General features: G+C 42.0%; 1 protein-coding gene across 22 annotated transcripts in view; it reads right to left on the bottom strand.

Moving 5' to 3' along the window:
* Positions 1-14,850, bottom strand: part of CADPS (calcium dependent secretion activator) — a 438,674-nt gene that overhangs the window by 150,481 nt on the left and 273,343 nt on the right. For 13 of the 22 annotated variants that reach the window (XM_077325019.1, XM_077325035.1, XM_077325033.1 and 10 more), the window contains exon 14: positions 9,788-9,975. In XM_077325019.1, the coding sequence (XP_077181134.1) occupies positions 9,788-9,975 (188 nt within the window). Of the gene's footprint in view, positions 1-7,819; positions 7,964-9,787; positions 9,976-14,850 lie in introns of all 22 variants that reach the window. The other 9 variants (XM_077325020.1, XM_077325018.1, XM_077325022.1 and 6 more) reach the window with 1 other exon arrangement.

Below are 14,850 nucleotides of genomic sequence, written 5' to 3' on the forward strand. Positions count from 1 at the left end.
CATAGAGTTGGAAGGGGCCATACAGGCCATCTAGTCCAACCCCCTGCTCAATTTGAAATGGTTTCAGAATTTCAAAGGTACCCACAGGCTCCAAATATGTTTGGGACCCCTGACTTAGAGCATTTCAATCTGGTTTACAGCCCAGCTTTGGAACTGAAAATGCCTTGACAGTCCTTGTGAATGACCCACACCAAGAAATGGACGAGGAACTGAATCTTCGTTAGTGTTTTTTTTACTACACTTATAGCCTCCTTTTGGGTCACCTTGCTGGGGGAGGGTCACCTTTGGGTCACCTTGCTGGGAGGGGCACTGTATTACAATGGTGATAACACATCTCCAAATACGATGTTTGGAGATTGCTACAAAGCCGGTAGGGTACTATCTGATCTCTCATGCTGTCAAACATTTGCATGAAGTTGGTAAAGGACATCATCCAGGACCATGGTATCAATAACATGTGGATGGTACCTTTAGGGAAACAAGGGAAACTTGAAATCAATGATGAGATCTGTAATGGACTAGACAAGAGTAGACAAACTAAAACTTCATCCAGACAATACTGTTTATAGGGAATAATTTTGATCTAGGGACACTGTCATTTAAGAGCCAGGACAACAGTCTGAGCATGTCCTCTGGTCCCATCATTACAACCAGATACTCAGTTGCGATTTATCAAGTGGAATAGGCTGCCTAAGGAGGTGGTGAACTCCCCCTCACTGGCAGTCTTCAAGCAAAGGTTGGATACACACTTTTCTTGGATGCTTTAGGATGCTTAGGGCTGATCCTGCGTTGAGCAGGGGGTTGGACTAGATGGCCTGTATGGCCCCTTCCAACTCTGTGATTCTATGATTCTATGATTCTAACCATATCTGGTTTGTTAGCTGCAGTCGTTCCTGAAAAATAAATAACCTAGCCAGTCATTTGTGATTTAGTTATACCCAGACTGTGGGCCTCTTTTTGAAGAATGTCTTGAAGCTACAACGAGAATACAGCAGTCCAAGTGTGAAGTAAGGCAAGCTGAATGGAGTTTATTACACCTATTTTGTGCCAACTGTACTGGTTGCCAATTTCTTTCCATGCCCAATTTAAAGTGATAGCTTTGACCTTTAAAGTCTTAAGTGGTTTGGGACTAGAATATTTACAGTGCAATTCTATTAAAAGTTACTCCATTATAGGCCCATTGATTTCAGTGAGCTTATACTGCATAGGACTGCATTGTTAACATGCCACCAATTCCCGCATGAGCCTGCTTGCACTTTAAAATCTGCGTCTGAAAGTGACACATGGGGGCCTTTCTCCATGTGTCACTCCCAGCAGTGATTCGTTGGGAGGCCAGATAGGACAGAGTCTTCTCCAAAGTAGGGTCAGGAGTGTGAGAAGCCCATTTTGAACTCACTCTAATGGTTTTTCACCATCACATTAAGACTGTTCTTTTTAGGAACACATGTGATTAATCTTTCACTGATTATTTTGGTTCTCCCACTGTTGCTGCTTTTGGACTGTGGCTATTGAACTGATGTGTTTTCATGTTGCTCTTTTTAGATTATTGTTGTTTCTGCTTATTGGCCTACAGACTGTGGTACTTACTGGTTGCAAATTTTACTGTTAGTATTTCTTAGTATTTTTACAATTGCTTTGGTTAAATGGCATGAATAGGACAAACTGCCCTACATCCAAGAATTCCAGTTTAATTGGTATAGGAACGGCAGCCTGGAAGCCCCATCTTATAAATCTGCTAGCGGGATAACAGCTTGAAAATTCCAGCAGCAGGAATCATTTTCTGCTTTTCAATTGACTTGTATAATATGTTACGACTCATATCAAATAAGGGAAGTTGTATATAGATAGGCTTTTTGGAATAATTTGTTCCCCTCCCCTCTTACTGAGGCCCTATCTTTACAATTACTGAAAATTCACAAGGTGCAAAAATACTGAGGCTAGCTTTAAGCCTTACATCATTTATGGAAAGGCCAGGATACTTTCCACCCAACATTTTCATCACATGTACTTGTGAATTTGCATTGCCTGGATTTCAAGGAAAAAGCAGATCATCCCCTCCCCCAACAAGTCCATACAATAAAGATGACACTGCTTCATAGACATTGTTTCCTTGGAGGCTTGGCCAAGAACATGCAAGCAAAGTGGGGATTGTGAAAGAGGAACCAGACGGCAGCCATACGTGAATATTGGTGCATTCACCCTCCCATCATTATGACCAAGGAACAAAGTAAGTTTTTCTTTTCCCCTGTATATGTAGGTCTTCCCATGACACACTGTTTCTGATTTGAATGGCTTTGGTTCCAGACATATCTTAATTCTGTCAGACTGTTATATGCCAGATCTTTGCACAAACCAATTTAATATATATTTAGTGCCCCAAACAGGCCAAAATAAGAAATGGGAAGAGTTGGAATTACAAGTACCATTACTCTGTGAACCTTGACCTAGATGGTCCAGGCTAGCCCAATTTCATAAGCTCTTGGAAGCTGAACAGGGGTGGCCTGGTTCAACATTTGTATGGGAGACCACCAAGGAATACCAGGGTTGTAATGCAGAAGTAGGCAATGGCAAACCACTTATGAACATATCTTGCCTTGAAAACCCAACATAGTTGCCATAAATTGGTTGTGACACGACAGCAATTTCCACCACCATATTGTATGAAATACACAAAAAAATATGATATCCAAACTAGTATAAATAAAGTAATTGAGCTCCCATAAGCACACAACTTTGTTTATGTGATCCATGGCTTTTTTCAGTTTCCTTACTTTGTACTAATTTGGAAGACATATTTAGAATGTAATCTGGACACCATCCCACCACTTTTAGGTCTCAGTATTTTCCACAGAAGAGTTAAGCATGTGTTTAATTCTTTTTCCCCATTGACATCATGAGCTGAATGTGCTTGGCTGCCCATTATAACTGGAGACCATTATAGGTACTAATTTTTGAATGGCCGCTGTCCTGTCAGAGCATCGTTCTGCTCACCTCCTGAGCTGCTGATAGGATGAAAAGGTTGGTAACAGGAAACTCCCATGCACAAAGAGAAGATGTAGGGAGGATATGAAGGATGGACGGATATTTTTAAAGGACATATTTGCTTTTTATATTGGTTTAAGAACCTCCCCCCTGTGGTGCTTGTGTATCACTTCATATGGACTTCTGGTGGTGCCTGGTCCTCAGGTAGCTCATTTAATTTTGATTAGAACACAAACTTTTTCAGTCATGGCTCCAATTTGGTGGAATGCCCTGTCTGAAGAGACTCATGCCCTGTGGGACCAGTCTAAGTTTCATGTGGCCTGTAGCAGGGGTCCCCAATCCCCGGTCTGCGGCCCGGTACCGGGCCGCAAAGGCCATCATACCTGGCCGCCAGTGGCCGCGCCTGCCTCCCCCCCTGCAGCGAGAGGGGGGGGAAGAGGCCGGCACGGCAACCGGCGCAGCAGCCGGCGCACCAGCGACGCTAACGCGCACGCGCAGAACTGCCGCACATGTGCGTTTGCGCCCCCTGGTGGCCAAAACGCACATGCGCGTTTATGAGCAACTGCGGCAGCCGGGCAGCTGGCTCTCCCCCACCCCCGGAGGCAGTCCCCGACCAGATGAAGGTTGGGGACCGCTGGCCTGTACGACAGAATTATCTCTCCAGGCATTCCACTAAGGCACTGAGTCTACACTCAGCTTTTCTGATTGTCATGCCAGAGTGCCAGTGTATTAAATTCATTAATGGAATTTTCATATTTTGTTATGTTTTTTTATTCCTGTTGTTAACTGTCCCAAGCCCTGATTGCCAGGGAAGGGGCGGGATTTAAATGGCGAATCAATTGTTCAATAAATCATTGTTCTCCCGATCTTTTCTTTTCGGGCTCTGTTATGCTCCCATGAAAATGGCAGAGGAACAGAGCTATGCATACATTAGAAGGTTCGCTAGATGACACTCGATAACTCATTTCGAAAGTTTTAGAATGTGTGGAGGGAAGTAGAAGCACTCACGTGGTCCCCCTAATGACCACCACACCTATCTAAAAGCCAGAATGTGCATGTGGAATTATGATTGTGATGCAGCCAAATGCATCATACAGCTGTATACATGCAGGCTATATTTTAATCTTCAAATAAGCACATGGAGTGAGGATGGTGCATGAGATCTTGCCTCCCCTACGAATTCAAACAATACCTGAAACAGACAATACCTGCAGGACCATCTTATCCATTACACTCCCTCCCCCAATCTATGATTCAGTGCACTAAATCTGCTCAAGATCCCTGGCCTCATAGAAGGTAAATTCAGCCCTGGTACCAGACAGGTAGAACACTCTCCTGAGTAAAATCAGGGCCCTGCGGGACTTAAAACAATTCTGCAAGGCATGCAAGACAGAGCTGTTCCAGCAGACCTATAAAGACCACCAATGAACTGGTCTTCCTACATAAACGTAAGTAACAACTGCATGCCTATTCAGTGTTACCATGAAACCACCCCACCCCCTCCCTACCTACTGAAGAGAAGGTCATGAGTTCTGTTTGTTTTTAATGTAAACATGATTATTTTTAAGTATTTGAAATGTTTTAATTTTTTTTTTTGCTATATGATATACTATAAGCCTCTCTGAGCCTCCAGGGAAGGGTGGCATAGAAACGCAAAAACAAACCAATAAATATAGAAATATCTATTTCTATATCAATGAATTGTTACAAGACAACCTTGATTTTTAGCACCTTGTCTGAGTAGCCATAGTGATCATTCATGGACAAGACCTGCTGTTTGGGTTGGCTTACCCTGCTAAGTAAGCATCATGTATGAGCAAATTCTTTTCTGTAGTTTTCAGAATTGTTAGAAATTCAAGTCCGTTACTTGCATGGATTTTAATCAGATACATGTGCCCAGAGTTCTTTGGGAATTCCATAAACAGGATTAGTAACAGTAGCATATCCTTTATTAATCTAAATCTATCTGTCATCCATCATTTATCATATTTGAGGAGGGAAACTAGCATGGAGTCTCAAAAAGGAAGATAACACGATCGTTACAAACTCAACAAAATTCTTGAAAACTCTGAAAGTGCAAAAACTCTTCTTTGTTTTTGGCTTGGTGGACATTTCACATGATATGGCAGAGAGGTCACTGTAGAGCTAGAGGTGTATTTCTAACAGCAGCCATTTTGTTCCTGTCCTGCACTGACACTGATCAGATAACCAGATTGTCTTTGTGAAGCAGGACCCTGGACCACATCTAGTTAGTTTCTTTCCTCTGATGGCCTGTCATCCTGTCAGTCCTGACCTTCAGGCTGTCCTGCACCATCTGAATCACATTCTCTCTGCACTTTCTCACTGACTCCAAGCTACTGTTGTCTCACTGTCTGACCTTACACAAACACAATACAAACAGACAACCCACCTCAGCTCCATCACTGTCTATCACTTACACAAGAGATTGATAGCCACCCAGAATTCTCTCTCTTCGACCTTCATTACTGGAGTGGCATATTCTGACTGACAGCCAACCTTATTTCACAGCAAGCTCAACGACCAGTGGTGGCTGGTGCAGGATTTCTTCCCTTGCTTTTCAAATTGCCTTCTCAGAGCCAAAGGATTAACTTCTAGTTCTAATATGACACATCTACTCTTACGGGGAAAAAAGTATGTTTAAAATAATAAAAATGGGATAAGAGCATAAATTTAGAAGGCAACAAGAAATGAAGAAACATAGGGCTTTTGATTGTTCCCCATCCCTTCCGGAAGTAGAAATCTGCAAACTGGTTACTTTAGAAGACTCCTGCTGATTAAACTGGAAAACTCTCTAGTTAGTGACTGATTATTTTCTGTCAGACATTTGAATGCTCCTGAAAGTCTGCTGTGCAAATGAAGTTGTATTTTTAAGAATGTTATTTATCTAATATTTAGAATTACTGTCGTTATTATTACAGTTCCTTTTACTGAAAACACCAGAGGAACCCTATTTAGAAAAAAAGAACATTTCTTGTCTTAAAGCTTGCACCCAGCTTGCAGGAGATAATGCCTGCTATACTCTGACCAATGATGTTCCTACAAAATTTAACCAATCATATGATGAGCTAGAAATAGAAAACATTTCTTGCACTTTACATTGCAAGAGATAACATATCTTTTGTCAGCCTGACTGATATTGGCCCTGAAATAATACAATGACCGATCATTCATGCGGGGGGGGGGGGGGGAGAGGAGGTTGGGCCAGCGCTTGAATGGCAGCAGGGCAAATTCCTGCTTGCACATAATATTGACACCGGTCAGACCACCCTCCTGGCCCTGGCCTGCTTTAGGGCCTCTGATACCTGTGGCAAGAGAACACTGATTTTTTTTTTTTGCATTCCCCTTTTTTTCTGCAGCCTGCCATTGGCAGCCATGCTGGGACAGGCCCGTGAACACAGGGAAGAGCTGGGGCTTCCAAACCCAGCTCCTCTCCCATCTACGGTGTTCCAGCAGGGTCAGAAAATGCCCCATTCAGCTTTGCAGCACAGCAGAACCAAAAGAGTCATTTTCTAATCTTCTGCAAAGGTGGGATTGGGTTCTCACACAATCCCACCCTCATGGAAGTAATCTCCCCCCCCCTCTGCAGCAGCAAAGTGCGGTGGAATCTTTGTGTGTGTTCATGCACAACTTTGGGGCAGACAGTGTGTGCTGGTGGAAATCATCCCCTGTATGTACATGGGAAGTGGTGGGGCATGCCGCTGCGCCGCTAGAAACTAGTGGCAGCGCAGGGCAACCGCCGCCATGCATAATCTGTCTACGTGATGTTTTCCTGTTCTGTTATTAGCGTCGATCTTTTAGTTAGTGAAGCTAAGGGACTGAACCTATGATCAGTTCCAAACCAGGAATTGTAGAAGATTTTTTTTTTTAAGTTCAGAAAGATTAGGGTTATGTGTAAGCATGCATGGACACATTATGATTATAGGTTTCATTAATATATAAATAAGCATTTGCTTTTCCCCAGATGATACCATTTTCGGCTACAAACAATCAATCTTAACTAGGGAGACCATGTTGTCCACTTTGGCTTGATATCACCATGATATCACTTCTGGTGTGACTCTGAAGTGACATTGTTGCATCAGGTGATGTTCTAACATTTGATCAAAACTCTATGGTTAAACTATAGAGTTTGGGGTTGAATGCTAGAATGTCACCCTGGCATGATGATATCACTTCCAGGTAGCACTGGAAGAGCCCTCATGGCACCAGTGTGATGCTAAAAATGTCTCTCCCCCCTGCAATGTCCTGTTGTTGCCATAGGCTGGCAACCCTAATAATGACTCACACAGTCCAAACAGGGCCTTAACTATCCCAGTTTAAGGAGTATTCCCTGAGCCTTTTCAGCTTTGGTTTCATGTAATCGTACAACAGCAAGGATTCTAAGAACATGATATAAAGTGCTCATCATTTACAAAAAAGTGCTAAATCGTTTACAAAAATAAGTGCTCATCTCCTGTGAAGACGAATGGAATTGGAGGATCACACCTAGACCATTTATGCACTGGAGGTTTCATGCCAGGCTGCAGGCTGGAGATTTAGTTGTGGCAGGTTGCCCCACCTCTTCCTGCACCCACATGGGGGAGCATTTGGCCTGGTGCACCTCATCCGCCCCCGATTTGTGCTCCTGCACAGGAGCTGGGACCGTGAAGTTCCCAGTGCATAAACGGTCCTAATGATTCCTAATTTTCTTATAAAGGATTCAGCCAGTCTGTAAATGTTCCTAGACTTTTAGCTCTTACAATTGATGAGAAGACCAAAACCACTATCATTAAACCTGGGGTGAAACAATATAAGCAGGCATACTGTCATTTCTTACCTTTTGGGCTCAGGAGGCGGCTGGGCTTTACTATCTTTTCTCTTTTTGGACTCCTTTTTGGAATCCTTTTTTGGCTCTACTTCAGCAGCTGGGGGATTGTTTGCAATTGGCATGAAGCCACCAAGAATCTCTTCCATTTTTTGACTTTGGGGTATGGACAGGGATGGTTTAAATGAAAAAGGCAAGGGCAGCGGAAAAGGAAAAATAAAGGTAAAAGGGACAGATGAAATCATAACAAAAGAAGTGAAACAAAACAATCTGAAAGCAAAAAAAAAAAACCAACCAACCAAACAAACCAACAGCAACCCAATAGTGGCAATAATAATAATAATAGGTAATGCCAACAAAAGAAGCAAAGGAAAGTAAGAAACAAAAAAGAAACCAAGGAACCGCAGCCCCTTACCCTGACAAGATGCACCAGCGCAGCCGCCGTTTGAGTGGCAGTCTTATAATGTAAAATACAGGCAATGTGTATAATAATTCATGATGATGTTTACCAAGAGAGCTTACAAAAACACTTCATTATTTTATAACACTCTGTTATTCAGTAGCATATGCAGAACAGAGTGTGACATCTCACTGTATAGAATGCAACTTCCAAAACGAAAAACATTCGTGCAACAAATACCATTGCCGTCTATAGATGAAGGAAACTGGCAGCCGTAAAATCTCCTTTATCTTAAATGTCCAGAGTGACCTAGGAACGGCTGTGTAGCTATTTTTACTTCCTCGGTTGTTTTCCATATTACGACCCATTCTGTTGGGCTAAAGAGGCACTTCTGGACAAGGGGAAGTCACTGTACAACGGATCGGTCATGCCTGTACAGCCACTGCTTGGGGACAAATGATATCGTTCTGTATCCCGTGTTCATAAAACCAACTAATGCTGACACAGAAGCTTTGAGTCCCAGGGAGAACTTGGCATCCTGATTTCAACACTGCATCACTGTAATATAAGACTCATAGGAAGCTACTTTCCCTGCTTCCAGTGATGCTGTTAAACTGGGTTTAATTCACCCCTGCTTTACCTTATTCAATACAGACACAAGATCAAATTGCTAAGCATACTGCATTAAGTGTTTCCGTATCTATATGTATTGAACATGCATCTGAAACAAAGTTTCTGAATCACATGAATCACAAATGATTTGCAATGAATCCATCAGCAGTGAATGTTTTCTATAAAGTTATGGGCACTGCATTTGTTTAAAATCTTTAATCTATAATCCATTCTGGTTAACGAAACGACTCATTAAAGCTTTCAATCTATCAAGGAAATCAAGGTGACACGTGGAATATTACAGTGGTGTAGCTCATTGGATCAAGACACAATTTGTAGCCTCACACTACCCCATGATCGTACCAATCTGCATCAAGCAATTATCCAATATGAACATCTAGAATATCTAGATTTTCTCTCTCTTTTTTGTTGTTTTCATTTAGACAAGCGAGAAAACAGAAACAAACCAGTTCTTCTAATGCAGTGGTCCCCAACCCCCGGTCCGAGGAACGGTCCCAGTCCATAGATCAATCAGTACCGGACCGCGGCTCCTCCTTGTCCTCCTCTCTGGCTGCTGCCTCGGGAGTTGCCCTGCCCCTCTGCCACCGGCTCACCTTTGGTGTTCTCTGGCGGCCATCATGGCTGGTGCTCCCCCTCGGCGTGGCAATGCGCAGCTGCTGATGGCAGCACCCCCCAGTGGGCGGCGGGAAGTCAGAGGCACCGGCAAGTAGAGCAGGGGCTCAGGCGGTGGCTGCAATGTCCCTCGGCAAAAGACTACCCCCCCCAGGCCTCAGTAAAATTGTCAAGCGTTGCCTGGTCCCCAGTGAGAAAAAAGTTGGTGACCACTGTTCTAATAGATATATGATGTGCCCAAACGATTTTGGGGTCTATTGTGTTTATCCAGAGAAATCTGTATTTCAGAAAAGAATCCTTCCCACTGTATTGCAAGAGAAGAGTTGTCCCCTTACCTGTTGCCATGAACATGCGAAGCACAAAAGGCAAAACTGTAATGAAGCAAGGTTGGGTCAATCATTGCTCCATTTTCTGCTCGCTCAAGCAAATCACTGAGGTAGCAGAGATGCCTGTGACAGCCTCTGACTCCGTTCCGGGCGCAATACTCGTCGAGTACAAATACCTGGCCAGGACTGAACCAGCCCTGTATGGAGACAAAGGGGTCAGGGTTCAATAACAGACTTTTAAACAAGAGAAAGACGCCACATATTAGAAGTGGTGATGCTAAGCAAACAAACAAACAAACACACACACACAGGGACAGCAGCAGATATCTGTAAAGAAAATCTAGGCAAGCAATTAAATTGAATGCATATAAAATCTGATTTTAATGTGGATAAACTGATAAATACCTAATTATTTTAAAAGATAGCTAGAGAAGCTTAATTTTATAAGTACAGAGAATTTCAGCGGATGTAATGCATTACGTTATTTCTAAGACATTACAAAACTATGCTTTACTTTTTAAAATGGTTACTTTATTGCATTTTCTGCTCATTGGCCAATAAAATAAAAAATGTAAAAAAAAAAGCAGCTGAGCTACCATCAAAATTAATTTTATACTAATGAGCCTGAGCAATCTGAATCAGCCTTAGTCCATTTGTTTAAAGGGACAATCCTCATGCTCGTCATGGCCGTTATAAAGAGACTCAGAACACTGCAATAAGATCACAACAAAACACTGCCAGGAAATATGACTGACAGTGAGATACTTCCAACTGCACCCCCTTTCTGAAGACACTCCTGTGTCTGTGCTGCACAGTCCAGTTGTTTCATGGGAAATTTGACCAATAACTAGAGAAGGTTCCATCCGGTGTACCTAGGATATTTGTTGCATACAATTTCTAGCTATTATTATTTCTGTTTTGGGATCTGGAGGGGTGGGAGAGAGAAATACAGGATTTGATCGCTAAATGGGTAGGGTCCGTATCTGTGCCTATCTATGATATGGACCCCAACTGAACTGAGGGTTTTGGGAGGTATGGTTGTAGGTAAAGTGGCAGTTTTTGGAGACAACTGGAAGACACAATGGTTGTTTAATCAAACATTCCAAGACAAGCAGCAAACCAAATTCTAATCTCCTCCCACTTTGAATGGGCTGATCCTGCGTTGAGCAGGGGGTTGGACTAGATGGCTTGTATGGCCCCTTCCAACTCTATGATTCTAATGTGATGTTGATCCTTGCTGGGTCTGTTACAAATAACCTCTTGCTATACGATTGAGGAAACTGACCAGTTATATATGACAGAGATCTAACTTGATGAAGCTGACAGTGTAAATTTATCACTAATGACCTCAGCCAGGTTTTCAGTCCCTCATCAGACCTAAACTGAAGGACCAGTGAGTGTGGATGCGGCAATTCTCTGGAAGTCTGCTATCTTTTCACAGATTCCTGTTGCAGATTATAGTGGCCATTAATTTATGCACCTTGTGTTCAGTATCAAGGACTGTCTGGGTCTCTTACTAATGTACTATCTGGAGGGCCGCAGTTTGACTACCCCTGGATTAGAGCATTGGTGGCAGAAAAGTCATGCTAACAAAGCACACCATGGAGCCTCTTGGAGGTGATGGTGATAGTAGTAAAGAAAACTTTTTTTTCTCTGCTAAGCTTGTGTCAACCAAATTGCATCAGTGTAATTATATAGGCTAATTGGGAATTTAAAAACTCCTAGGAGTTAGTCTCATAGGAATCTGGCCATAAATTGTGATTATTTTGCCTTTTCTTTTACTGATAAAATAGCACAGATTTAATCTTCCACGTCGGAGGCAGGTCTGGTAGTAGAGGTGCTAAAGCACCATTGTGTTAGTATTGAAATGATAGATTTGGATTGGTCCTCCTGAATGACAGTAATAGGGTCCTTGGGCTTGTGAAGACAATATCATGTAGTTCGGACTGCTGTCCTACTTAATCAAATCTTGTAGAGACAAAGTGAGAGTTACATTGTTTTACACAATTAACTCCTCATTGCCAGGAAGTGAGTTTCCTAAAGGCCATAAAGCAATTATTTATTCTTTCCTCAATAATCCCCTCTTTACTAGGAGATCATGGCCAATGATTAGCCTCTGTCATATATACAATGGGGAAAATAATAGATATTGCTGAGTTCCTGATGAGCCATGGTCTTTGACTACAGCTAGATGAAGGCAATGTTTTGTATGATCTTTCTGCTGAAGGTGACACCATGGACCAGTTCATACTACTGGAGCATTTTGAGAAGACATAAGGGTTGAGAGGTATGATATAAAGTGGTTTCACTTGAATTATATTTAATTCAAAAGAAATTCCATCTAAACATCCGGAAGAAGTTCCTGACAGTTAGAGCGGTTTCTCAGTGGAACAGGCTTCCTCGGGAGGTGGTGGGTTCTCCATCTTGACATTTTTAAACAGAGGCTAGATAGCCATCTGATGGAGAGGCTGATTCTGTGAAGGCTCAAGGGGGTGGCAGGTTACAGTAGATGAGCGATAGGGATGTGAGTGTCCTGCATAGTGCAGGGGGTTGGACTAGATGACCCATAAGGTCCCTTCCAACTCTATTATTCTATGATTCTATGATTCAGTCTTTTTTGTCTGGTCATACCTACAAAATCATGGTGAATGATGAACAAGACTTTAGGGGAGATTGTCCAAAGTTTCACAGCTTATGCAATCAGTATGTTGAAACTAAGGTATTTTATTTCTTTGAATAATACATTCGGGGCAGTGATCTCCATACTGTACTACTGTCTGGTGGCTGTGGTCAAGAAGCTGAGGGAGAACAAGATAAATTTGAACCCAGACAAGATGGAGGTCATGATGGTCAGTAGGGTGTAATCTTTGGCAGGGATTATCCTATTCAGTTTGGATGGGGTGGTGTTGAACCTGACCATCTCTTTAAAAAGCTTTGTGCTTTTATTAGATTTCACACTTATGTCAAAAGATGAGGTAACTGCATTTTATCAGCTGAATTTGGTATATAAATTCGCTCACTTCCTGAGCTCTGGTCATATTGATCCAAGCTTCTGTAACCCTGAGGCGACTATTGGTTAGAGCCAACTCATGTCTTAGAAAAGCTGCACTGGTCTTTCAGATCATATTTCCTAGTACCTCAAATCCTTCTGGGACTCCTTCTAATAGAACTCTCCCTTTGAACAGTCAACCAACCCACCCGTTTTTTCAGTTCTGGATCCAACTTTGGGTAATGTCCCATGCAGTCCATCTTCTGCAAGAAATGTAAGGCTGTTCTTGGGCATTTGGCTGTTAATTCTATAAGAAGACAATTATCTTGAAGGATGGAAATTTGTGTAGCTTTTTGACTGGTTTGTCAGCAACGAACCACTTGGCAGGAAAGTCATCATATATATCATATATATAGTTAATAAATAACAAAACAAAGGCTCAATGACTTTCATTCATAGAAATGTTCCACAGCTGTGTGTGAGGAATTTTTTTCCCTGACAGAAGTGTTACACATTGGAAACAGAGAATACATTCTGTGAATCTTTAATTCACAATATAATATTACGCATAATTTCCCATGTGTTCCAAGTAGCTGAATTGTGCTATACCATATAATGAAGACTCAGAATGCCTTAAGGTAGATAAAATAATTAGAAATAGTAACATATTTATGCCAACATATTTAAAAATTACTCATATCTATCCATGACAACCAAATAATCTTCCTAAATCTAAACATTTTACATTGTTTCTGGATGAAGAAAAGTCAGACCTGTGTGGGAAAAGTAATTATGAGATCACCAATAACGCTGTGCAGTTAGCTCATATGTGTACAGTTGAATATGTAGAATATGTAAGGGTAAATTAGGAGTTCACCTGATGGGTGTAACTTCCATATGTTTGAGGTTCTGGTCCTGTTTGCCCAGCATTTTACATGCATGACAATACACATAAATCCTGCGATCTGTGCCTATAAGAAAAAGACATGTAATGTGTTCAAAACCTATGCCTATTAGAGTGTATATGCATGGGATCTCCCTTGTAGCAAGCTTCTCAAAAGGAATGGTGGTTTGGGGCAGATTTCCCACCCCACCCCCTGCCCTTATATGTGCACTGATGAAATCTCTGCTCAGGGCCAAGTATTTTTCTAGGCAGACACACAATACATGATCCAGAATCTGCGTTTAATTAACAAAGGAAATAGAAGTAGTTTCTAATATAGTGTTTCTTAACATAAGTAAGGCCTACACTGTTTTGAGTGATTGTAGATTGACTGGGTAAATAAGATACAGTTGGAAGGAGATTGGCAGCCAGTTTATGGCCAATATAGTGCTAATATGGTCCCAGCAGTCTGTTATGTGCCTCTTCAAGGGCAGCCACACAAGACAAAAAGAATTACAACAATCGAGTGCAAAGGTTACACAGGCATGAACAAACAACGAAGCATCTTTGCAAATCTATCCCATCATGACAGAAGACGATGCTGTCATTTTGCTAAAGAGGATGCCCTTTATGAAGACAGTACACAAGAATGGTGGCGTTTTCAAGTTGACTCTCCCTTATCTCATTTGAAAAATCTTTCAGGAACGTACTCGCAGCCCATTCCAAAATATTGCCAGCTCTTCAATGTTGATATGAATGCTGCACGACTGATACAAGGCATCTCTCTAATGCCTCAAACCTACAAAATCTTCCATCTTTTAATTGAAAAGTTCCTGCGGTGACTAGATCAGTGCCCTGCCCCTTTAGGCAACTTCTTTGCCACCCCATCTGCCACCCCAAATGGTACGTCTTTGAAATGCTGCTGCTGCGAAAAGATTAAAATATATTTTCTACCACTTGGATGACACCAAATCCTTTCTGGATGCCAAAATAGCTACTGTTGAGGAGAGTTGAAGAAAATATCAATTAAGAACTCGGTAGAAGGGATTTGCTTATTCTTGTTGGGCCAAATCCAGAACAGATTGAAAAGGGATTAAAATAATGAGGGGCAGAATCAAAGGCACGAGAAACAGACACCGTTCCTTTCATTACTCCGATCGCCAGAAAGTGCATGTGTGAAAATGAAGATGCCGATTGAGA

Source organism: Paroedura picta, chromosome 3, assembly GCF_049243985.1.
Source record: "Paroedura picta isolate Pp20150507F chromosome 3, Ppicta_v3.0, whole genome shotgun sequence".
Classification (NCBI taxonomy): domain Eukaryota; kingdom Metazoa; phylum Chordata; class Lepidosauria; order Squamata; family Gekkonidae; genus Paroedura; species Paroedura picta.